The sequence below is a fragment of the Dendropsophus ebraccatus genome, chromosome 2, assembly GCF_027789765.1.
Source record: "Dendropsophus ebraccatus isolate aDenEbr1 chromosome 2, aDenEbr1.pat, whole genome shotgun sequence".
Lineage (NCBI taxonomy): Eukaryota > Metazoa > Chordata > Amphibia > Anura > Hylidae > Dendropsophus > Dendropsophus ebraccatus.
This window is the reverse complement of record NC_091455.1, coordinates 72,230,189-72,257,711: the sequence shown is the minus strand read 5'-3', so window position 1 is coordinate 72,257,711 and position 27,523 is coordinate 72,230,189. Positions and strand designations below refer to the sequence as shown.

General features: G+C 41.6%; 1 protein-coding gene across 4 annotated transcripts in view; it reads right to left on the bottom strand.

Annotated features, from left to right (window-relative positions):
- The window catches only part of PTPRM (protein tyrosine phosphatase receptor type M), a 597,029-nt gene that overhangs the window by 403,335 nt on the left and 166,171 nt on the right, over positions 1-27,523 (bottom strand). For all 4 annotated transcript variants that reach the window (XM_069957755.1, XM_069957756.1, XM_069957757.1 and 1 more), the window contains exon 3: positions 9,297-9,568. In XM_069957755.1, coding sequence (XP_069813856.1) covers positions 9,297-9,568 — 272 coding nt within the window. The remainder of the gene's footprint in view (positions 1-9,296; positions 9,569-27,523) is intronic.

Below are 27,523 nucleotides of genomic sequence, written 5' to 3'. Positions count from 1 at the left end.
ATTGGCCCAGCAGCTACCAGCTACCACTCCTGCCACCCCAGTGGTCACGCTCAAGGAGCCTGACAAGTGTTCAGGGGACCTGAACACATCTTTGACATTCAAAGAAGCTTGGGTTAGTCACCCCACCCCTAGCTCCCTTGAAGAGGCCATTTCCCTGGCAATTACAATTGATCGCACGCTAAGACTAAGCCATGACCACCCCTGTGTCAATGATGTTCCTTCTGTCCCCTCTAAACCTTTGCCTTCTATGTCTCGTCCTCTGGTCACCATAGAGGAACCTTCAGCACTGGGCAAAATTAAAAGATCCCTGGCCCGTAAAGAACACAGAAGACTGAACGGACTATGTTTTTATTGCGGTGAAAGTGGACACTTCATCAGCTTTTGTACCAAGCGTCCTGCAAGGCCAGATCATCAGCGTCCAGGTGGCTACCAGGAGGGTCATCTGGGCGCCCAGGTGGGTGTAGTTAGTGTGTGTCCCGCCGAGGATACCAAGTCTGCTGATTTGTGTAAGGTGGAAATTGGCTCTGTATATCCTGGTGATTGTGCCATATCTGTGTCTTCATGTAATGCTGAAATTGGCTCTGTGTCTGGTACCGATTTGAGCGGTTATGGGAGATCTGTCAGGAGACCAGTTGTCCATCACTTGGAGTCTGATTCTGATGAATGGGAGACGGACGATGAGATCTCTAGCGATGTTGAGACATGTATTGTAAGAGGTCCGTTTCCTCCCAGGTCTGGTTTGTCTGGTGAGGGTCCTGAGGCCCCTCATAAAAGGGGGGGTACTGTCAGGATGGTATCTTTGCGGAGCGTCATGCGTCCCTCTGCTCATGCTGTGCGGCCGAGAAGGTGCTGATTTTCTTGCATTCTGTTTCTGTGTTTTGTTTTGTAGTGTGTGAACACTGGTTTATATGCTCACCTTTGTTGGGAGACACACCCGACTTCACCTGCTGAATTCTGTCTGGCCATGTCATGGTTAATCTGTGTTTGGGTTCTGCTGTGACTGACAGGTCTTCCTGCCAGTGGATCTGTCTTGTTCTCAGGTGTCTGTGCTTGGAGATCAGGGGGATGGTCCAATTACATTCTGGACCAGAATCCTGGCCTCCTATATAACTAACCCAGTCTGTGCTCTCATTGCCGGATATTGAGCTTGTCTCTGCCTGGTTCTGTGTTTCTATTCTTGCTCTGTTGATTCTGACCCTGCTTTGCCTTTCTGACCATTCTTGTTTGCTGCCTGCCCCTGACCATACTGCCTGTATATTGACTTTGCCTTCGGATTGTTATTTTGTACTTTTGCTGCCCGTTTGTTGTGACCCGGACTGTTGACCATTCGTTATTGTGTTTTGTCTGTCTGTCTTGTCCTTGTGTCCCACCTAGCCAGCGCAGGGACTGCCGCCCAGTTGCTCGCCGCCATTTTAGGGCGGATTGTGGCAAATAGGTAGAGGACAGTGGGCGGGGCTGAGCTTAGGGCTCACTGTTTGTCTTGTCCTGCTGTCCGGTTCCTAACAATAGTGCTAACAAAATTAAATAAATAAACAACAATAATAATAATAATAATAATAATAATAATATAATAATCATCATCATCATCATAATGTGATGGCATATCTTTGTGACATGCCATCACTTTATAAGATGGCAATGACCTAAACATCACACATACTCTTGAAATGCGCATTAGGAGATTAAAAACTCTGAATACACTATTTTTTTCAGTACTTTATTAAATGTTTTCGTATTTACATCACTCTGAACCCCCCCCCCCTCCCCCTGTAAAATCTACCCTGAGGATAGGCCATTCATATTCTTATCTCAGAAAACCCCCTTAAGTCAAAAGAATGACTACGTTATCAGGAGTTAGCAGAAGCCTAGCAATAAGGGTTAAAGAAGCTGCAATCTACAAAAGGACCATGAGCTAGACTTGGCGAGCCATCTGACCCCGAGCAATAAAAAGTATGTCAACAGTACAAAATGTTATAACTTATAATGTTTATTTCCTGTAAAGAATAAGAGAAAGAGCTTCACTAGACTGTAGACATCCCTTATATTTTTCCCCATTCATTTGCTGGTCTTAAAGCGATTGTATCAATTTGCTTACTGATTTTTATTATTTTTTGAACACTACCTGGGTCGGTGTCAGCAGCTCTTTTTTTTCAAAACGCCCCTCCCCCAGTTCCTGTGATTGGCGACACTTTCTTCATGTGCACTTTGGACCACTCTATGCACTGCAGGCGGACCCCATGCCCCCAGTGTAATGATATCCCCTCCCCTCAGCCGTGCGTTCAGACTTGATTCTAATGGAGGTGCGTCACAAGGGAAGGGGACACTGCCGATCACAGAAACTGGGCAGCACTTTGAAAAATGGACTGTTTGTTATAAGGTAATGTTCACACTTTAAAATAAAAGAAGAATAGAGCTGTATACTTTTGAGGTTGTATTACAGCCGTATTTTCAATGCTATAATATGCCCTATTAAAGTCAATAGGAAATTGGCTGGCAGTGCACACATCATTAAGAATAATGGCCAAATTTGATAATAATCGTCCAAATAATAAAAATGCTCATTCAAAATATCTGCAAAATATGGCCTATTTTGTCCACTTGTTTTATTTTCAAACCAAGTATCTGGCACTGCCAATTAGTCTTGTAACATTATTCATCACAGTAGAGACCATACATGACTATACCATAAAAGTGAAGTATAGTCCTATGTAGTAATATTTTCTGTTGTAATTTAATCTATTTTAAATGGGAGAAACATTAGTCAATAAGTAAATAAAATGGGAAATGTCACAGGCTCAGTAACATGTCCTTTGTACAATAGTATATTAAATTGATGCTGGTTGCAAATGTCTGCAGTACCCCCAGCTTAGATTCCATTTTCACTGCTCACACATTTAAGAAATCATGAAAGAAAAATGACAGTCATTAGAGTGGCATTCTAATGCAGTTATACTAAAACAACGCTGACACTTCCAATACATCTCTGGAGAGAAAATGGGTGACTTAAAACAGTGCTGTGCTTTCCATCATTTATGCTCCATGTCTTTTCTAGCTTGCCAAATGATCATTTTATTCCATCCTCTTCCCTACACCTTTTATCATACCAGACTTGACTTCACCAGGTACAAGAAGGATGAGATAGAAAATTAAGAGACAGAAATATTTATTGAGGGCAGTTTAACTAAAAAGTTTTTTTTTTTCAAAGAGAAGCATTTATCAAACAGAGAAATATGCAGCGTTTAGTAAAGCTGAAGACTCCGCAGAGAGCTGGGATCAACATCCTATTTTATGAATGATTAATTCAATTAAATGTGTTTCGGGTTTTCTATTCTTCTGTTTTCTGGTGATTGAAATGAATTAATTATACCTCGATAAAACTACACCAGTTGTAATATAACATCTGCCACTAATGGAACGATATGCCAAATCCGGATCTGGCTGTGCTGCTTTCCATAATGGCCACAGTGATTCAGTCTTGTGACCCTAATATAACAGCTGTCACATTATCAGGGCTGGTAATCACTTAGACCACTCCTCTATAATACTCAGGCCACACCCATTTGCCAGACAGGGAATAAAAGGGTCTAAAACAGAGAAAAATGACAATATATATATTTTTTTTTTTTGCAAAAGGACATATCTATGCAAGCAGTAAGACTATCCATACCTTTAGTTGTAGTTGGGCTATGCTGCAATCAACTATAAAATGCTTTTTATTTTCATTGTAAAGTGTAACAGAGGCATTGCTAGGGCACCAAAATGTACTTCAGTGCTCTGGCCATGCCTTTATGACACTTAAGAGCAGAAATAAAAAAGTATTACTTAAGGTCATTGCAGCCTCGGGCAATTACAATGAAGGTCTGGATAGTCTCACAGTTTACTCAGCTATATAGCCAGGAAAGTTTGGGACGTCTTTTCTAGCAGTAAGGTTTCCTTTAAAGTGAACCTGTCACCCCGGGCAGCCCCCCTGAACCCACCCCATCTACATACCCACCCTGTGTGTTCCGCTCCCAGGGCCGGTGTCACCGTGGATCATCTGTGCGCTCAATATGCAAATGAGAGGAGTCTGATGGACACAGGAAATAATTGTTCCATGGATTTCTTCTGCAGCGGGACCAGCATTAGGAGTGGGACACGCAGGAGCGTGTATGTATGCAGTGTCCAGGGGTGGGGTAGGTTCAGGGGGCTGCCCTGGGTGACAGGTACTCTAAGAAAATTGTCATGTATATTATAGGCAATAAGTGATTGGGTCTCCCAAAGCTTTTTCTGACACAGTAATAGAAAAGCATCAATGAAAAAAAAGGTGAAAACAGATAAAAGCATTCCAAAAATGGAGATAAACATGCATTAAAAAGAAAGATACAGAGTGTTTTACCATGTCATTCAACCATTTACCTGTGCTCAGGTAATACTTATTACATTATTTATCACATATACACATGTAATATCAGCTCAACAACACTGTGAAAGATGTGCTTGACTCGTCTGGCAGCTGGTTAGGCTGAGCGCCTCTTTGAGAGATGCTTTACATGAGGTTATTCATCAGATATGTGCCAAACAGGAAGCCGTGAATCAACGTACCACAGCAATGATCCTCCCTGCATCACTGAAGAGCAAAATTAGCTTTTATCCTCACAACTTTACCCAGCTGTTTGTGCTGGACATGCTGAACGTTATCATAACCCATCCAACCAGAAGCCCAAAGACAACATGTCACTTTTCAAGGGTAATGGAAATACTGTTCCCTCTTTAAAAGAAGCAATATATTTCCTGCCCAAAATAAATTCTTGCAGCAAATTATGGAGTTCCCTACAAAAAGAGATATGTATGTGGTTCACTGCATCCAATTTAATGGTGGCTGGTGGTCCAACGCTGCGTGGATCCCGATTGGTAAGTGACAGGAGATGCTCCGGTCACACTTAAACGCCGCTGTCGTGGCGGCCCGCAATTGAAGGTGAGGGCCTGGCTGCAGATAGCCTCCTCATCCGCTATGGAGCGAGCTCATCTCCTGAGCCCGCTCCATAGCCCGGGACCCCAGCGGGGCATACATTTATGTCCTCCAGCGCCAAGGCCCAGGCTGTGGGGGCCTAAATGTACGCCTGTGGTTCTTAAGGGGTTAAGGAGAAAACCCTGCACTGAATGACGTTGCTCCCTTAAATAGACTTTGTTAGTAGGTTTATGCTGCCCTATCTAAGAGTAGCATAAACTAGTGACAGAGAAGCTGAACAGAATGATATATCACTTATATTGTTCTCTGCAGCTGATTTAGAAATATCCTCCTCAATACAGAGGACTCTGAGCACCACACACTAGTCTTTTCCATTATGTTTGTGTGCTTAGTAGTCCTTGATACTCATGAGCACCAGCTCCCTCTGCCCAATCACTGCTGATAGGTAGTTGTTTATCTATACTGTGTATAGGCAGACAACTGTCAGTCAGTAGCCGTAGGTTGGAGGCAGTGGCACAACACAAAGCCCATTCTCCTGCATATCATGACAATGGCTGAACAGAATACACTATTCTATTCAGCATTTCTTTCAATCTTTTCATAGAAGGCAGCATGAACCTAGTGACAGATTCCATTTAAAATGGGTTTAAAGGGAAAATTAATTAAAAGCTAATCAACAGGATAGGCCATCAACAGCTGATCAGTGGGGTGCTAACATCTTGGTCGGGTGTGCCATGGCAATCCATATAGACACAGGGGGTGAAACAGGTCCTAACTAACAAAGATGGATACCTAGGAGATAGCATGAACTTCAGTGTGTTCTATCGGGTTCATGTTATTATTTCAAGTAACAAAGGTCACTTTGTAGAACTATTAGGGGAGTTTGTCAATTGTCAATTTATTGCACGTAAATTTGTGACTTGTGTGCAAGAATCTGCAACTTTTTTTACACCAGTTTTTTAATAAGTTTGAGTATCATGGTGAGATCTTAACAGCGATCTACTGTCACACAACTTTTTAGGGAGACATATCCACTCCAGTAAGCAACACGTATTTGGGATTTTAACATAGCAGGAAAGCATTTTCTTGTATTCAGCTTGATAGCGCTTTGAAACTATAGGGATTTCAGCAGCAATCAATTCAGATCAGGTAGAAATTACTGTTTGTAATATTTCCACCAAGCAACAAATATTTACCACAAGCTCAATTATGTTTATAAGATTTATAATCAACGTCATGGAAAACATAAACTACACTCATTTAATTCCTTCATTTGCTGCTGTCGTACGCCACATCTCACAGTGAAGGGCTTGATGCTACTTTCTCTTTTATGTAAAATGAAATAATATACAGTGGTCAAATAAAAGTTGGCATTAATTAGATACTGAGCTTGTGCCTAATCACTGGATAATTTCCATCTTAAATTGCTGCAGATGATAATTATCTGGTAAATTGTTGTGCTCTCAGAATGATCCTGTATACGGTACACGCAGGAGAAGCGTCAGTGATTAGTGAGATGGCGGCGGCCGCTTAAAGTTCACACCGGCTTCTATTTTAATTATATGTTCAAGAGTATTTAAATGTAAATGACATTCATCAACTCCCACTCCCAGAATATTTATTGTGATCTCATGTTACTGAATAGAACATCATAAACTTTCTTAAAGGGCAACCTGCATTTAAATATGTGGCATGAGGAACTTACAACAGGAAATTGTGGGATATTATATTATTATATTATATTAGTAGTGACATAGCAATTCTGAGATATACTGAGGGTTCAGGTTGTGGATAGCCTTATATGTCATGGTCAACAATTTAAAATGAATTTGTTGGGCAATGGGTAGCTTTTAAAGTATACCTGTCACTTTATATACTTTTGACTTACTGTACATATTTGTCAAAAGTTTTGATCGGTTGGGTTGAGAGTTCACTAGAATAATCAAAGAGAGAAACGTGTGACTGAGTGCTCCTTTCTCTACTCTCTGTCTATACAAAAAGAGATGGTCCAATAGACTTGCATTATCAAACCGTCTTGGTTACGTTGTACAGAGCCGGGAAAGAATATGCTTAAAGTGCCTCATTTAAGTGTCTCCCACCTCAATCTAGTATTGGTTAGAGAATGAACACTTAAACCATGACTGATCAAAATTTTGGATACATCTCTTTGATATGTCAAAATCTTTTTTAAACAACAGTGCCCATTAAAGTATTTCACTCTTCTCTCATCATTCATTCATTAGTTAGGGGCCACTCAAATACAAATAATTTTAGTATTTTAGTATTTTTTTTTTTTTACATAAGTTGCTGACATTACATGACCTTTTCTGGATAATCAGGTACCACGCTATTTTTGTTAGGCATTAAAAAAGTCAGGTAATGGCTAGAGTTTTTATTAATGGCCAACCCCTGTTTATTATGTAACAGGCCACATGACTTTATACAGAATGTAGAGGTTTTCATACTTTGAGAGAAAAAAGTAAAAGGTTTTGCTAATGTTTCTAAAGTGGCTGAACAAAACTTCAAAACTAAGTGGTGCTCGAGTTCAGGACTAATGGATTAATAGAGGTAGACCCTGAATAACTGTGTTTAAATGCACCTGCAATGGGATTTGGTAAACTAAAGGATGAGACTATGTTGTTGGTAACATTCTTTGCTGTACAGTTTGTTCCTTCTGGACATTCCTGGCCAATAAAGATGGGATATAGTGTCATTCCTTGTGAAGCTGGTTGTTGGTGGTCTCTTTAAAGAAGATAGCTATTGCTCATTATAGAGGTAATATGGGTGTGCAAAAAGACCTTTTTGACTATAAACTTTAACTTTGTGTTAATTAATAATATTCTGCATCGTTTAACACATTTAGGCTATGTTCACACTACGTAAAAGTACAACCATTGTTGCCATCGGCAAGAACAGCCGTACTTTTTGCGGAGCGCAACATAACCTTATCTGATATGGGATCCCGGCCAGAGCGTATACACATCGTATACGCTCTGGCACGGATACCATACGGGACCGCAAATAACTGACATGTCGGTTTTCTGCGGACGGAATTCAGTGAATTCCAGCCGCAGAAAGACCTGTCAGTTCACACAATGGAGTGAGCGGCTCCGGCCGCTCGTTTCACTGTACACTATGGAAAGCTCTAATGCGGCCGCGCGCTGATGCGCCCGCATCAGAGCTCTGCGGCCGGACGGATCATCCTTAAGTACCGGCCGCGATGATTCGGGCACAGACCTCGGCCGGGGTCACGGAACGTCCGGTCTGATACGTTGTGTGAACATAGCCTTGTAGTCAGCTATACTTTAAATAACTTAATTGTTGGCGTTTTCTTATTGAGAAATTGATTGATAATTATATGAAATGTATATTATCTTAATTGTTTATTTTGTATATTCATTTTTAAATAATTGTGAGTGTTTAATCTGTTAAACGTATGTTTTTGTTTTTTTTTTAACTGTGAGCCACCTTCAAATTATACCCAAACCCTGGAACCCATTGCCTAATATTGTGTTACATAAAAAATATATTTATTGGGCTAATATAAAATTGAGTAAATCACTGTTGTGCTGGTTAACTATTGTGATAAAATGTAAGACAGTATCGTTCTTGCTAGCTATACCAGAGTCGAATAATAACATTTTTGTGTCACTGTCATTAAAAATAAGTTTGATATGTCATCTGGCGTGAATAGAAGGAGTCCAACAGCATCCAAATAAAATAATCTTCAAGCTTTTATTAAGCGACCAAGCATAAAATACGACGTTTCGACTTACATGGAGTCTTTGTCAAGTATGACAAAGACTCCATGTGGGTTGAAACATTGTATTTTATGCTTGGTCGCTTAAGCATGAAGATTATTCTATTTAGATGCAGTCGGACTCCTTCTATCCAGTTCTCCTGTCCACACTCCATGTGTGATTGTGGACCTTCCAGCGTGCATCCATCAACCTTATTCCCTTCATTGGATCTATTGGTGCTGTTGGACTTTGCTTATTGTGTTTAAGTAAATGTAATCAGGTATGTCAAGAGTTATTGATTGCAGCAGTTCTCACTGCTCAGACCTGCTGTGAACAGGAGATTTAGCCAGGGAGTGCCAAGCAGCGCCATTCTTACATTGTCAGGATTAGGTGTCAGGAGAAACAGCCAGGGGAGGGGGGGGGGGGGGTTCTCTCCTCAACTATAACTCAAGATCATAGCAATTTTGAGCAGTGAGACCCACTGCAATCATGCTTGATGATATGTCAAAAGGAATTTTTAATGATAGGTACTCTTTTAAGTCTTAGTTTATGTCCTGGTGATTAAAAACTGACAGCACCTTTATAGTTTGCTCACATCTTTATCCTACCTGGTAGAAATTTGGCCAGAAGGTGCTTATTGCCAGTTCTGCTCGGTTCCACGTGCCTGTTGCTGGTCCTGATATATTCCAGATTGAGCTCCCCTTTTCCCCATTGTTCACTGTGACATAAATGTTCATAGATCCAGGAAGGGCTCCACTCTTGCTGGACACAAAGTAATGAAAGTCAATGCAATGTGTGTCATTCTCCTTTAGCTGTGGTAAGAGCAGGACAGCTTTTTGTCCAACACGTCTTCCGGTTGTGTTCACCATCATAAAAGACCCTAAAATGCAAAACATTATGCAGTCAGTATATCAGTAATCAAATGAGAGTACTTTTATATTTAGGCTTACTATATTGAAAACATATGGTTTACACATTAAGGCTAGGTTCACACTATGTAACTGTGCGGCTGTATTTTTTATGCGGCTGTAAATGTGCGGATGAAACTACGGCCGTGGGAAAAAATAGACATGCGTCTCAAAACATACGGTCATTTACTTGGAAATCTGGTTCAACTAAAAATAACAAATAAAATCTTAAGAAAGTGATGCAAACACCTCTGGAATGCATCTGGGAAAGCAGGGAACACAGTTTACATGAATTGCTATTACCGGGGTTTGCGATCCTCTGCACTAATGCCGATGTCTCTCATGGTTAATCTATTAAAATAATAAAACACATTTTCGTTGTAATAAAGTGCCTTTCGTTGTTCAATAATTAAATTTAAACGAATCCATCATTTTGCAATTAAATATACTGTTAAAATAAATAGATATATAAATAAATGTATATTTATTTTTAAAATAAATAAATAATTTAAAAAAAACCTCATAGGGTCCCCCCTATTTTTATAACCAGCCGGGTTAAAAACCAAACAACAGCAGCCTGGTAACACCAGGGTGGGAAGAGCCATTGGTTTAGGCCCTCCCCAGCCTAAATCTTACCAGCCTGCTGCCGCCCGGTCCAGGAGCGCCAATTTTGACGCTCCGGGACCACTGGCACCCGGCTCTTCCCAGTACCCCTGGTGGCATTGGGTACTGGGGTAATAATAGGGGGTTAGTGTTAGCCATTTTATACCGGCTAACACTAGGCCCCGACTTAGTAATGGATTCCGTCTATTAGACGGCTTCCACTACTAAGTCTATAAAGTAAAGAAATAAAGACAAGACACAAGTAAAAAAAATTTTTTATTCAAATAAAAACACCCCCACAACCCTCATTGACCATTTTATTAAAAAAATAAAATTAAAAAAAACGCTGGTCATCGACGTAGTCCACCGAATCTGACGTAATCCCCAGGATACCGATATCTGAAAAACAAAAAGGGAGAAACACACAAAAAACACACAAACAGGAGCACAACACCCATCATTGTGAGCGGTATTGTGCACCTTACAGTATGCAGCATCTTTACAGATCGCTGCTTACAGTCTGGCCCCCAAGGGGTTAAGGGAGGATGTATTGCATCCCCCTTAACCCCTTGGGGGCCAGACTGATGTCAGACTGCACCCATCCCAGCAAGGAAGGGGTTAACTGACCCCCCCTTTCCTTGCTGGGAGGGGTGCAGTGCTGGGGAGGGGGTGGGAGAGCTCTATACTCACCCCGATGTTGTCTCTTCGCTGGTCCGCAGCACAATGAAGTCACTGTACTGCGGACCGGCTCATTATATGTGCGCTCAGCCGATCAGCCAATCAGCTGAGCGCACATATAATTCTAAATGTTTCTTCTAATAATGCTATTGTGATAACATTATTAGAAGAAACATTTGATGTTTTCATTAAAGTAAAGTGATGATTAGTACAGAAAGCTCTTTTGCCGGCAATATGAATTAACGGCTTATGGAGCTTCCTGTACTAATTAATATTTAATTAATAAAACACATTTTCGATGAAATAAATTCAGTTTCGTTGTTCAATAATTTAATTCTAACGAATCCATCATTGTGCAATTAAATATACTGTCAAAAAATAAATATATATATAAATATACATTTATTAATATATCTATTTATTTTAACAGTATATTTAATTGCAAAATGATGGATTCGTTAGAATTAAATTATTGACCAACGAAAGGGACTTTATTACAAAGAAAATGTGTTTTATTAATTTAATATATTAACTATTAGAGGCATCGGCATTCGGCATCATTGCCGGCTATTTTTGAAGTACTCCGTACGGACCGCCTGTCAATCCACGGCCGCATGTCCAGCCACAAACAATGGTTTTGTTCATTTTTTATGGGTCCGTTTACGATCGGGCCGTAGATTCATACATAGTGTGCACTGTGCAGCCGTATATCCTATACTTTCCAGCGTACGCATGAACCACCAAAAATACCGCCGCACAATTACAGCCGCAAATACAGCCGCACAGTTACATAGTCTGAACCTGGCCTAAAGGGACGAGGGCATAGAGCATCCCCGGTGACAGGTTCCCTTTAATTTTTATTGTATGAGCCCATGCTGTATTTACCCCCAACCACCTAATAAGCCGCCTGCGGCCTCTAGCGATCTTGCTGGCATAGAGCGAGTGCACAACCACCCCCCTGCAGCGCCAGGACGCCTGACTGGTTGTGACATCACCCGGCCTGGCACCTGATTGGATGCGCAGCGCGGGCATCGCAAGGCCGGCCGCAGCGGCACCACCCTACATTCCACTCCCCTGACATTTGGTCTGCACTGAGTGAGGAGGAGGGGGAGCTGACGGACTTTCTATACAGTGCGGCCATCCATCTAAGAATTGGTTGGTTTTGACAGCAGCAGGGGCCAGGCGGCAGCCGACATGTGATGAGGGACGGGTGGAGACAGACTACGAGGAGTAGCAGAGAGAGAAGGACATGTTAGGTTTCTCCTCATGCAGCCGGGACAGAGTGGAGGAGGGGGGAGGGGGGAGGGGACTCACCACACAGCAGAGGAGACCGCTGATCCCTGCTACAGCAGGAAATCTCTCCTCACTGTGCTGATAAACAGCATGAAGGATGCAGCACCTCCCCCGACCCGGCCTGCAGAGAGCTGTCACAGGTAATCTCTCTGCTCACAGGGGTCTCCAGTGTCTGCACTTTAGTTGTGGCCAGTACAGGGTCTGAGATTAGGGGGAGTCAGCTGGTCTCTGGCTGCCCAGATCTACTGTTCAGGGACATTTAGTTAACCCCTTCACTGCCCTTCTGTACATAATGGAGCAGTAATCTCTCCAGGAGGGTGGCGTAAGGGTTAAATCTAGTGACTTTTTTGCTGCACTAAACATATGTGACTGATAGAGAGAAGACCTGGGCAGCCAGAGAGGGGAGAGTGTAGGGAAGGCCACTATGTGCCCTGTGTTCGTGCTGTCCACATAAGAGGGGATAGGGAGATATACACTATAGTGCAATAACAGCAGCCATAATCCCTTCATTCACTCAAACATACCTCCTCCAGTATCTAAAACCACTGTTTATTCAGATGCAGTCTCATAGGTGACTTCTTCCCTGATAGTTATTCACTTTCTCTTCCGTCCTTAGGTGCCACCGTCCTACTATACTGTGCAACCCTGCCCAAATGATCTATGCCACTGTCTGACTATACTGTGCAACCCTGCCCAAATGATCTATGCCACTGTCCGACTATACTGTGCAACCCTGCCCAAATGATCTATGCCACTGTCCGACTATACTGTGCAACCCTGCCCAAATGATCTATGCCACTGTCCGACTATACTGTGCAACCCTGCCCAAATGATCTATGCCACTGTCCGACTATACTGTGCAACCCTGCCCAAATGATCTATGCCACTGTCCGACTATACTGTGCAACCCTGCCCAAATGATCTATGCCACTGTCCGACTATACTGTGCAACCCTGCCCAAATGACCTATGCCACTGTCCGACTATACTGTGCAACCCTGTCCAAATGATCTATGCCACTGTCCGACTATACTGTGCAACCCTGCCCAAATGATCTATGCCACTGTCCGACTATACTGTGCAACCCTGCCCAAATGATCTATGCCACTGTCCGACTATACTGTGCAACCCTGCCCAAATGATCTATGCCACTGTCCGACTATACTGTGCAACCCTGCCCAAATGATCTATGCCACTGTCCCCCTAGTTATTTACCATCATGCCCAAATGATCTACGCCACTGTCCCCTCTAATGTACTGGGCTATTGTCTGCAAATCATTGTTTTCCAATCTCCCCACCAGCTGTTTCAAAAATTACAACTTCATGACAACTTCAGTCAGCACAACATGATGGGGGTTGTATTTCTGTCAGCTAAAGAGCCTCCTGTTGCAAAACTACAACCCCCATCACAAACTGTCAGCATGGCATGATGGGGGCTGTAGTTTTGCAACCTAAAGAGCCACAAATTCCCCCCCCCCCCTTCAGTATACACAGTGTCCAATATATGCCAGCAGCTGCAATAAACAAGCCAGGGAGTTCAGAGCTGTGCGGCCGTGTAATTACAGTGCATGGAGATTCAAACTGCTTCCCCGCTCCTCGTATATTGACACATGACGCCATGCAGGGAAACAGTTCAGGACAGGCATTCACCATCCATGACATCTGTGATTCATGGAGGGAACATGGAACGTGTGAATGCAGCCTAAAAGAACTAGGCAGTGGTCACACATAGTATTTCTGTCAGTATTTTTTCAACCAAAACCAGGAGTTGTTTGAAAACGCAGAAACTGTGCAGATTTTTCCATTATAATTTTGCTGTCAGTTCCTTTCCTGGTTTTGGCTACAAATACTGATCAAAATACCATGTGTAAACATAGCCCTAGAGTGAGGCTTGGATCCACTTTATGGTTGTGTTCACAAAATGACTTTTCTTGGACGCATTTTGTCCACCGTTTTGGACAGCTGTCATTGTGAAGCAAAGAGAGTGAGTCAGTCCTCCTAGTGTGTAAGCTCTTGTGTCACCCCTCAGTCCTGCTCCTACTTTGACACAAGAGCTTAAAGCGACTCTGTACCCACAATCTGTCCCCCCCAAACCACAGGTACCTTCGGATAGCTGCTTTTACTCCAAGATCTGTCCTGGGGTCCGTTTGGCAGGTGATGCAGTTATTGTCCTAAAAAACAACTTTTAAACTGGCAGCTCCGTGCCCAACGGCCGTAGTTTAGGGTCCACTTACACAGAAAGATTATCAGACAGATTATCTGCCAAAGATTTGAAGCCAAAGCCAGGAACAGACTATAATCAGAGAACAGGTCATAAAGGAAAGCCTGAGATTTCTCCTATTTTCAAATCCATTCCTGGCTTTGGCTTCAAATCTTTGGCAGATAATCTGTGAGATAATCTTTCTGTGTAAATGGACCCTACGATTGTGTATGCATTAGGCTGGCACAACCTCTCTGTCCCTCCCCCCCACCCTCCTCATCATTAGGAATGCTCCAGGCAGATTGTCTCCTATTCATCACCTGTGTCAGCACGGCACATGAGCTGGATCATTAAGGCACCAGTGCAATGTTCAGACAGGAGAAAATGTTCCAGTGGCATTCCTAATGATCAAGAGGGTGGGGAGGAGGGATGGAGGGGTGTTGCAAAGTTAGGGCACAGATACTCTAGGCCCGGCCATTTGGCACAGGGCTGCAAGTTTTAAAGTTTTTTAGGACAATTGCTGCATCACCTGCCGAACGGACCCCAGGACAGATCTTGGATTAAAAGCAGCTATCCAAAGGTACAAGTGGTTTGGGGGGGTTAGATTGTGGGTACAGAGTCACTTTAAACACTAGGAGGACTGAGGGGTGACAATAGAGCTTACACAATAGGAGGACTGACTCAGTCCTCCTAGTCTAGAGGCACTTCAGCCTATATCTTGGAAATGTCAGTGAATGTCCATTATAGAACAAATTGCATATGTGTCGGGGCACTTTCAGGGCATTAAACTGTGTGTGGATTCTGATCTGATAACGCGCGAGGTCGCCAAAAAGGGAAGGGGGGGGGGGGGGGCCCACTCTTGAGGCCTTTGCACTGGGCCCACCAGGGTATTAAAACGGTCCTGCCTATAGGCACTTTGAGATTCTATGTACAATGACTGGAACATTGACAAATAAAGCCCTTGTTGCCTCTCGTGTCACTCCCAGTCATCCTAGTCTGTACGCTCTCGAGAGCAGCTCTCTATTTCTGTATTTTTAATTTAATTTTAATTTATTTATTGTATAATTTAATATAACCTGTATTATTATTATTATTATTATTACTGTATGAAGACTAGTACAAATCCTTGCAGTAATCTTCAGCACCTTCTCGTACGTGTTCTCTACCTTGATAACCTTTGCCCAAAAAGACTTAGTACGATGGATATACATATTTTTAGAAAATTGCAGCATTTTGGAATCCCAGAGTAAATGGCAATAAAATATAAGCCCAGTATACTGTTATCTCTCATTATAGCTATAAACCTCTATGCTTGTCAAACCTATTAAATGTTCATAGAGTGGGTTTTGAAACTTTTCATGGAAAAGAAGACTGTAATAAAAATAATGCATTGCATTTTCAGAACAAATGCTTCAGATGGATTAATTTTCTAAATGCCTCTAGCAGCAGGAGTGAAAGCTTTTTTTCTTTTTTTTCAGAAGAAACAAAGTCTTTGCATACAAGCAGAGACCATACCAAATCCGTATATTAAAAGCATATTTTCTAAAAAGCTTCCTATACTAAATATATGCCGTTTTAAATTCTCGATTATTTTATCCATCCCTAGTATAATATAAAATAAAAGCAATTACATACTCAAAACCATTAGTGTGAAATGACAGACATGTTCAGGAAGTTGTCACCAATTATTTTTTGTCTGAGCTTTTTGCTGCTACTATATCACAAGTGGGAAATAGTTAAACAGGAATCAAGCGGATAATAAGATCTGAGATAATGTATTAGTAAAACTGGCCATACCCATAAAATGGGCAAAATGCTCTCATGGCTTACAGTGATCTCCCCCATAAACATGCACTCTCCCATCACATGAGTGTGAGACATGTTCAAACAGCAACCGAATCTTTTGTTGCACAGATCTGGAGAGAGAATCATCATGACAGGTACCCTTTAATAACCCTTTATTTGCACAGAAATGAATGTGCATTCAAGTCTTGGTATACATAGAAATATATTCATCAAAATGGACTTTGCCTTTTTATTTTTGTTCTACTGTCTGTGCTATTCTCCATAATACATTTTAAGTTCATTCGTACTTACTATCCAGAATATTACAGTATATTGTAAAAACAATTCTGATCTTTTTAAATCAGCACTAAAATTAGATTAAATGAAACTTAATTTTTTTTTATTTAGGTTAATTATTCTTGTGCCAACACATCACCTAACAAAGAAGGATTTCTGGTTTGCTATTCTGACAGTCTAGTAGATTGATCTATGTTAGTTTTTGATATATAGAAAGATCTGATTAACGAGACTCAGTCCTTTAGGTATATGCTGTCCTATCTAAGGGCATTATAACAATGATGTATCACTTACATGACATACTGAAGCCATTCTTCTGATATGTTTGCAGATATCGAGGACACCAAGCCCATTATGTACAAGCGCTTAGTAGTCCTTGATATTCATAAGGTTCCATTCCCTTCACCCACCTGTTGCTGAATTAAAGCTTTCTGCCTAAAATGTGTACAGGCAGACAGCTGTCAATCATCAGTGGACGGGGGAGATGCACAGCACAGTCTGAAATCAAATGCATGGCTACTTTACAATATGAAAGTAACACAACAATGCCATAAGGTGCTCTATCACTAGATTTCCATTAAATAGGGCAGCATAAAGCTAGGTGCCCCTTAAAGGGGTAGTGCGGCGTTTAACATTTTTTCACTAAATAACACACATTACAAAGTTATACAACTTTGTAAGGTGTGTTATTTACGTGAATGGCCCCCTTTCCCGTGTTCCTCCCACCCTGGAAGTGTGGTGCAGTATACTTAATGAATAGCTGTCAACCCCCTCGACCCCCATCAACCCCAGCCGTCCCTCATGCCGCCCCCCTCTGCCGCGTCATCAGCTGCTCAGCCGCGATTGGCTGAGCATAGTCGACAGCCTTTCAGTAAGTATACGGCACCATACTTCCGGGGTGGGGGGGACACGGGGAAGGGGGCTATTCACTTAAATAACACACATTACAAAGTTGTATAATTATGTGTGTAAGAAGTGAATATCTCTATCTTTCTCATATTATCCAATGGTGAGTTACATGTTCCACTGGGGGGAAAAAAAAAAATTACTTTATTTGTTTGCATAGCACCAACACAATCAAAAGCACATGTCCAGAGAATGGAATGACTCCCTGTTTCCTATGACTATACAGTATATGTTCTCCCTATGATTGGGTGTGTTTCCTCTTGGTATTCTGGTTTCCACCCGCACTCCAAAACATACTGGTTCATTTGAATTTTAGATTATGAGCCTCAATAGATCAATGTGTGCGATAACAATGGCTGTACAGCTGTGGAATAATGTGGTGCTATATAAATGAAGAAATTATTATAAGGGGAACGTTTCTTGGTTGACTCTCTAACATATGTATTTGAGGGATAGATCTGGCGGATGCCAATATGTACATTTGTTATACAGTACTGTACATATACTCCAATGTTTAAAAAAAAAAATTGTAACCTATAAATTATTATTATAAGTATATCACATGGCATTTTTATCTGTAATTGATGTCTCTCTATGAAACAACTATTACTTAGTGCTCAGTAAATGGCACCTTTTTCTCTAACAAAAACAGGAACAGAAAAATTGATCATTTAACGGGTATACCAGTATTTTAAAAAAAATAAAAAATGCGTCTGGGGTGGGGGATAATAGAAAAAAAAAAAAAAAACAATGCACACTTATTTAACCCACACTCTCTGCAGTTCTCATTCAGTTACTCCTGATTTTCTCTCTTATTTCTGCATCTGAGACGGGTGCTGGAAGGAGGACATGCTACTTCAGCAAATCACTGGCTGCAGCGGTGTCTTGGCAAGTGATTGGCTGAGCCAGCAGGCCCTACACCAATAGCTCTTCTCAAAAGCAGTCTGAAAAAAGTTGAAATGGAGCTTGGTAAGTATGCCTTTTTTTCCTAACAACTCCCCACCCCTACCCCAACAGCAGATATTTTTTTTTATAAAACACCAGAATACAACTTTAACTGTATATATGAATATTTGAAACTTTCTAAAAGCGTGCATTGAGTGATGAGACAATACACTGTTATATCCTGGCCCTGGGAAGAACTCTGTGCACTTGCTTATACTTGTGTTCTATTTTATTTTGGATATTTTTAGTGCACTTGCTTATACTTGTGTTCTATTTTATTTTGGATATTTTTTAGATGTTGCTACTACTTGGATTGACATTTAAAACTTTCACTTCCATGCAAAGTGTATGAAGCTTGTGCCAAATGTATGAATTCATTTCCATATCTGCCTCTGGCTATGTGTATATTATATTGAAAAGAACTATGACTTAGAAAACCCTTGTACTCAATTTCACTGTTTAAGACCCACAGGCCAAAGTCCCTGCTCTCTGCTATTTCAGATTTTGATCACATTTTTGTGTAACTTGCCATATCCATTACCCAGGTCTATTACATAGACCTGTGTCGTATTTTATATGGATTTGATTTTCCCTTGTGTTGATCGCTATGTGATGGCTTGCAGGAAATTTGCATAAGAAGATAATGCCATAAACAAATGTATTTTCAAGAAGCTTACACACTGAACACAGCGTTCATCAATCAAAGCAATACAAATACAAATGGGTTTGCCCTTTCTTAATGGTGTGAAGTCTATTTCTATCAATCCATTGCACTTGCCAGACATCCTATTGGCATTAATGAAGGCGCAGAACACTATCAGAGACCATGGAAGACAATCACATGTCTGCCACAGTTACACAATCTGTCAATCATTACAAACATGACTGACACATCACAGTAGTAAAAAGATAAGGAGAGGGCTACACAGGTATAAAAAAAGAGGGTCTTTAAATTCCTAAGGAAGCCCATAGATCATGACTTGAAAAGATCAGAGACTTGAAAAGGTCTCGCAATTTAGAGCAATCTACAATGACAAAAGGCAGCAACTTTACAATAGCAGGAAAGTGTTTTTTTCTATGCAATGCAAATCTCTGGCATGGGTTGAATCCTTGATAGCAAATGGACTCCTTGATCACAACACCAATATTAGATCTGATCAGGTTGGAAATATCTGTAGTACTGCATTGATGCCTAGTGTGGTCTAGCTGTTAACTAAAGCACAGTTAGACAGACACAGGAGTATAACTACCACTGTAGCAGCCATAGCAGCTACTATGTGGCCCACTGCATCTGGAGGCCCCCGTTGCCCGTTCCTGCAATAGACTTGGCCCCCAGAGCTGTCATCATTAACAGCACCAGGGGTAGGGCTGGGCGATTAATCAAATTAATTTGATTAATTCGCCCAGAAGGTTAGAATTGATTTGATTTTTTGTGAAAATCGTAAATTCGATTTTCACAAAAAATCATTGCGGGCAGAGCAGCGCAGAGTGTCGGGCGGCCAGACGGACGAGAGTTGCAGGTTTCGGGCGGGAGATGGAGGGCGGGCGGCACTGCGTGGAGGTGCCGGCCGAGAGGTGCAGGTGCCGGCCGGACATGAGGTGAGGTGGAGGTGCCGGGCGGGAGGTGAGGTAAAGGTGCCGGGCGTGAGGTCAGGGGGAGGTGCGGAGTGTCGGGGAAGAGATTGAGGCTGGGTGGCGCAGCGTGGAGATGCCGGGCAGGAAGAGCGGCGAGGTGCAGGTCGGTCGGCCAGTCCGCCAGAGCCGCAGCCGACCTGCTCCAGCTCTACACATAGCGTCCCGTTCCCGTCCCGGCCACACATGAAGGTCCCGGTCTCTGGAGGAGGCTGCAGGGACTGTAGTGGTGAAAGCGTCGCTGCCATTACTGGAGCTGTACAGCAGGATCTACACTCCCCGATCCCTTTGCAGCGACACTATCACCACTACAGTCCCTGCAGCCTCCTCCAGAGACCGGGACCTGCATGTGTGGCCGGGGTGAGGGTAGGAGGGCTATGTGCACTCCTTCCCCAATCATCCCCAGCTGCCCCAGTACTCCTCCATCACCCCCAGTCGCCCTCCATTACCCCCAGCTACCCCAGTCCCTCCTTCAGTCACCCCAAGTCCTTCTTCAATCACCCCCAGCTCCCCCAGTCCTTCTTCAATCACCCTCAGCTCCCCCAGTCCTTCAATCATCCCCAGCTCCCCCAGTCCTCCTTCAGTCACCCCATACCTGTACTACTACATCCCACATCTTTACCTGTACTACTACTACACCCCTCATCTTTATCTGTACTACTACTACACCTCTCATCTTTATCTGTACTACTACTACACCCCTCATCTATACCTGTACTACTACATCCCTCATCTTTACCTGTACTACTACTACACCCCTCATCTTTATCTGTACTACTACTACACCCCTCATCTTTATCTGTACTACTTCTACACCCCTTATCCACTATACCTCCATTACTACACACAAAAAAAGGCACAAATAAGATCTCCTATACTATATGGGGGCCCAGAGTGGCACACAGGGGGCTTGTCTACTACATGGGGAGCACTGTTATGGTGAGAAGCAATACAGATGTCTCAAATGTCATTAAAATAGTATCTGACGCTGCAAGGACAAAATGTTCTGTTTATTTAGCAAAAAGAAAAAAAATCGAGATTTAAATTGAGAATCGTCCGAAATTTATTTTAAAATCGAGATTTTATTTTTTGGCCATATCGCCCAGCTCTAACCAGGGGGCCAGGCTGGCCTCCCAGATTCCCCTTTAATCATAAGTTTGTTATGGGGCCAGTCATTTCTAGTTACCCCCTGGACAGACACACTCTAAATAACTAAAATAATAACTCACAAGAAGTCAGTATTTGAAATTAAAGTGTTTTTGTCATAGAGACATGTCAGAAGTTTTGATTGGTGTGGGTCTGGGAGCTGAGACACCCAATGGCTGATAAAAGAAATGGGGATGACTGCTCGATAGAGCCCTGTTTCTCCCTACTCCAAGAGGTGGATTCTATAGAATGTCTATGAGGAGGTGGCGGGGAGAAATAGTATTAAACTGAGAATTTACACAAATGCCCATGAGCTCTTAGATACGCCCCTGAGTCTTAGCATCCAGTTCCCCAATGATTGTTAACTCTTGACATGTCTCTATGACACTAGGGATGTTTTACTGGATCCAACTGCAACCAGTGACGGAGATGTTCTTAGATAAATGGGGCAGTATTATGATACATTCCCTATATAAAGGTGATTGCCAGACCTGTATATATTAGATATGATAGGTGGTCAAATTAAGCAAGAATGATACATATACAGAATTTTATCCAATGTACAGAAAGCAACCAGCTTGAAATGACATTGTGTGGTCTTTACAGAACCCTCAAGACCAATAATTATCCACTCAAATACAACCGGATCACTGGTGAGCATGTTCCCTAATCTGAATGAAAGCTGCCAACACATGAACTGTACAGCACTGTGTGCAGTCATCGCCTGAAAGCACTAACACTACAGCTTGATTTAGTTTAATTTGGTCAACGTTTGTATGAAACATGATCCGTTTGAGAGCTCTTCTAAATTACAATTTAATGTTCTGCTTATTTTTTAAGCCATACAGCTGCAGATATTATGCATGGTTGTCATATGAAAAGGAAGAGAAAGCTGGACCCAGCTCTGATCATTTGCAGTTCATTATCCCCAATATTAGCAGGCTGGCTAATGCCATTGTGTTAATGGAGGGCAGGATAGCAGTTTGGGCTTAAAGTCTACTGATTTCCCTCATCTGTTCGTTAATCCTCTGTCACCATTTCTCCTATTTCAGTAATAAGAATCACAGAGGTCATACAGAGAAAGAGAAGAATTAATGACTGGAAAATGTCAATGGTAGGCAAACTCTTATTACTTTTGTACAGCTAGGATTTTCTTCTAGCTACAGGGGTTAGTTTATAATGTAAAGTAATTTAACTTTCAGACTGCTGGTAAGGGAGAATAGAAGAACTCACTTTCTTTTAGATAACATATTTGTTAAGCTTGACTATTTTAGGATAATCAATATATTATATTAAAATTCGCTTAAAGGGACTTTCCAGCAACAGGAAATTCATATGCCCACTTAGGCTTGTGTCTGACTGCAGCAGTCGGTGTACATTGTATAGTGTATGATCATGTCACTTTAACATGTTAAAGCATTAAAGGTGACCCTACTTTAACATTGGCACATAGCATTGGTTTATCTGGGGTGTGGAGATTAATTAAGTGGATGGATTCTGTGTATACATTGTATATGATCTGCAGGTAGCCAGTCATCTTAGTACATGGCTTTACTATTTACACATAAGGCAGCTCCTGGGTGACCACAAGTTTGTTACTACCTAAGGTGATATAGTTAGTTTTTGGCTAATAATAATAATAATAATAATTTTTTGTATTATAGCACTGTATATATTGTGTACCTACCTTCAATCTCTACTTTCAGTACATGATTAGTGTGTGATCTTTGACCTTATATGTGAGTTGGCCTGGGCTTGATTCCTGTGCTTATAATTTCCATGATTACTAGTGTTGCCCTCGGACCCTGGTATACCTTTGACTTTCTCTTTGGTACTTTTTCCTTCTGCCATTGATTCTAGTACTGTCTATCCCTCCAGTAGACAGACTGCTGAGAGACATCATTTGGAAAAAACAACTCATATTGAATTCCAAAACCTGTGGAGTATCAGTGAACCTAAAAGAAGTCTATGGGAATATGAGACGTGATCTTTTCTGGGACTTTCTGCTTGTTAGCTAATCTTAGGGCTCAGCCACACTAGCGTTTTTCTTTGTTTCTAAGGCTAGGTTCACACTGCGTTTTCAGCATCCGTTTAACGGATCCGTTTTTTTTAACGTCCAGAAAAATAGGGTCAGCGTTTTGGTCCGTCAAAAAAAACGGATCCGTTTTTTTTTATAATGGAAGTCAATGGAAAAACGGATGCACACAAATGAATCCGTTTTTTGCGATCCGTTTTTCATGCGTTTTTTTGCAAAAAACGGATGCGTTAAACGGATGCTGAAAACGCAGTGTGAACCTAGCCTAACGGATCCGTCCATGTTAATTAAACGGATGAGCATAAACTGATGAGCAGACTGATGCAAACTGATTGCAAAATGTTCATTTTTTTTAATGGTCCGTTTGTATTTTGGCTTAAAAAACTGACTTTTGTACATCAGTTAGCATCCGTTTGCATCAGTCAGCATCCGTTTTTCTATCAGTTTATTTTTCTTCTTTTGTTTCTTGCTGCTTCTGCGCATGCTCAGTGCAAAAACGGATGAAAATAAACAGAAGTGCACTTTCCGTTCGTGATCCGTTTTTTTAAGCGGAAAGAAAAATGCTGCAAACACTATTTTGTCTTCCGTTCAAAAAAACGGATCTTGAACGGATTGCATGCAAACGGAGCACAATTAGGGCAAACGGAGCACACTAATATATCATGGGAGTCTATGGGGATTTTAACGGATCCGACAGTTTCCGTTTTGCTTACTCCAAAACGGAAAAGGTAGACGGAATGGTGCCGGATGGTCAAACGCTGATGTGAACGTAGCCTTAGACCTATTTTGAAGTATATTTTTTATTTAATTCTGCAATCCTAGAGTTCGGTAATCTCTCATTTCTAAAATAGCTTTGTACTTTTGTGATTTTCATTCTATTTGGGAAATTACAATTTCTGTGCTTATTTGTACAAAACTAATCGTAATGCAAAGTTTCACTACCTTCAGCAATTTGCTAATGAACTTCTAATGCCTGAATCACTCTCTTCATGAGCAGAAACAATGTGGGTAAAATGGGAAAGCAACTAGAGGGTAATCACATTCCTAGCGACTAATGCGATTGCCTAATAAACAAGCAGAGACAAACCTTTGCTTACCATTCAGTCAAAACCTAGTTTATATGCGGTGGTAAAGTTTTCTAAATCTAGTCCTCAAAAGTCTTAAAGTGGTTTTGGTTTAGATACATCAGAGAAAACCAAACAGTGTTTAGTAGCTTTGTAACAAATGGTGATCAGGAGAAAAATGTAGCTAATTATACCCTATGTTTGCAATTACTTGTAATGCTTTTTATATTACTGTTATCTATGTTTAGGGGTTAAAGTCAATGAAGCAAGCATCAAGGTCATTCCCACCATAATGTAAAAAACCTGCCTGGAATTAGGAAAGAGCAGAAGAAAGTAATAAAATGTTGTTAAAGGGAAACTATCATCAGGTTAGATGTTATACATCGCTTACCTTGTTCCTCTGTGCCGTTCCAGTTCAGTTAGTAGTTTGCTCCATGGTCCGGTAAGATCGTTAGGACCACTGGGGCACCATTAAGAGCACTGCTCTCCCCCATAACGCCGATCTGCCCCCTGGCCGACCCTCTCTAATTATAACCAATGGAGGGGGCTGGAAGGGGACGGGGCGGATTAGCGCTATTGGGGCGGGGCAGTGATTCTTATGGTCTTATCGGACCATTGAACAAGCTACTAACTGCACCAGAAGGGCGCCAAGGAGGAAGGTAAGAAACATGCCTTCCTCCTTGGCGTCTCCTGTGCAATAGGGGGCTATTAGTAGGTTAGATTTGTCTAACCTGCTGATAGTTCCCCTTTAAGCTACCCTTACTAATCCTTATCCTGTGATGGTAAAGAAGCCCAGTCTGCATTTGTCCATGCTCCATTACACACACACACAGACACAGATCACTTTTGTATTCTTGTACATGTTTTATTTTTTTGATGTACAAAATACATTAAAATGGCAAAACACTGGCACACATAATGTTCGGGAAAAGAGTTCATTATGAGTAGAGCAGCCACAATGAAATCAAAATCCCTGTGGTTTTAGTCATTCCATTAGCAAATACATAGGGCACATTTATCAATGCATGTAAGCCAGTTCCCTACTGTTACTGAGTGTAGCAAGCCCTTCTTCATGATTTTTTTCTTATGCCTTCGATATTTAATAAATTAAATAGATTAAATAAAAAGAGAGCTTTCAAGTCAAGCTCTACTTTACTAAGTTTTTTTTTTACTACTTTTCTGCACATATTGGAATTGTTAAAGGGGTGACAATTTTTATTTTATTTTTTTGCTAATACATTGCTTTAATAAAGTTCTATTACTTTGTATATTACTTTGAGTAGCAGCAGTAAAGGGTGACTTGGTACCCTCTGCTGCCACAAATGTTTGTGTCTGAACTTTTCTGATTAAGTGCTGCAGGACAGTGCTGTCACTCAACAGAAGTGGCTATACAACACAAATGCTATACATTTATTTTAATAAAGTTAGATTACAAAATTATATGACTTTCTTAAAGAGTCTCTGTCGTTAAATTTTTATGCATCTTTATCATGAAAAAGCAGTTTGAAGCTCTCCCCCTGTCTTCATTGTTCTCTATGGAGAGGGGAGGGGAGGAGGGAGATGAGGCACCAAAACAGGACAACAAAGAGTTAATTTACAGCTACATCCCCAGGCTCTCTCTTCTGATGTCAGCATTGACCTCTTTGACCTCTGAATAGGGGCTTTTAGGGGCTCCCTGTGTTCTCTGCTCTCTGACGACTAATCTCCCTTCTCCCTCACTAAATATAATATAGCAGCACAGGCAAAATTAGAAAAAATAGATTAGTGCACGCCTCACCAGACTGGGCTCAATGTCCGGGATAATCCCTTCTCCCTCCTCCCCTCTCCATAGTACAGACAGGATCTGACTGATGTAAAACAGTCGAGACTTCCTGATAATGAGCAGTGGATGACAGAGAGGAGAGGAGGGGGGCTGGGGAAAGGCTTTTTAAATGCAGATAATGGCATATTTGACTAAGAAACCCAAATACAAAGTTTCTTAAAATCGCCTGTACTATTGATTTCTGAAAAAAAAATAAAAAAATAACGACAGTGGCACTTTAACGCTAGCTAGAAACAGCACATTCTACACTGTGAGTACTCACAAAGTGGACTTACTAGGTGGCCACTGCTTTGTTTTGTGCAGTGGTTGCCCCATATAGAATTATACCTTAGGGTGCCTTCACACCTACCGACTCGCAGCGTTAATAACGCTGCAAGTCGGCTAGGTCCTGGCAGATCACTGTCAGTACATACACGCAGCGGTCTGAACGACCGCTGTGTGTATGTAAATCTGCCGGCTGCTTAACCCCTTCTGATGCCGGCCGGCCGCCTCCCGCTCAGCTCTGTATACATTACCTCCTCGCTCCACGGGGTCCCGGCGTCCTGCTCTCACGCCCGGCCAATCAGTGTTTTGCCCTGCCGCAGCCAGTATGTACTGACAGTGATCTGCCAGGACCTAGCCGACTTGCAGCGTTATTAACGCTGCGAGTCGGTAGGTGTGAAGGCACCCTTACGTTTATTTTTATAGGCTTAGAGGAGGTGTGACTATATTATAAATGTATACACTTAACACAAGGCAGTAACTATAACCGCTGATTTAAAAAAGCCTAAGTGGCAAGGAGGCAGTGCCTAACCCCAGCATGCATGCTTTCTCCTCCTCCACCCCTCCATTACATGCCTGAAAGATATACAAAGCACAGATCCCAAAAAGAGGTTTGGCGGCCACATAGTGTTTGGCAGCCACATAGAGAATGAATAGAGTGCAGGCTGCAGTGATCCCACAGGTATGCAGAGTGCTACCATTCATTGGGGGATGAATGTGTCTCCATTTTTGGGAACAGTGGGGACCTGGTAGGGGTTTTACATTTAGCATAATATATGGAACAATGCCTAAACTAAACATAACTGAATGAGTTAAAATTATGCCAGAAATTGTGACCTAAAAATGACTTTGAAATATTTTTTTCTCCATAGCAACCCATGCTGGGTTAATGTTATGTTACAAACACACACAATGACTATATATTTTTTTCTTCACTTAACTACCCGTATGTATAAATGTGCCACCCACTTACCATCACAAAATACTGGTTTTCCTTTCTGCTGCGTTACCGGTAAGCGCAGACTAATATTTCCTTATCTAATAATTGCTAACCTCCTACCATTGAATGGTACCACTCCGACATCCTGCAGAGTTCTCTGTAATACTTTTATTATTATTATATTTAATATGTAATTATGTTTCCTACTTCTAATGCACTTCTGATGTGCTCCCACTGGAAATATGGAGCTATTCTTTATAGAAAAAATAGTATATTATTATCCACTAATTTGTGGAAAAACACCAAACAAATGAAAACCG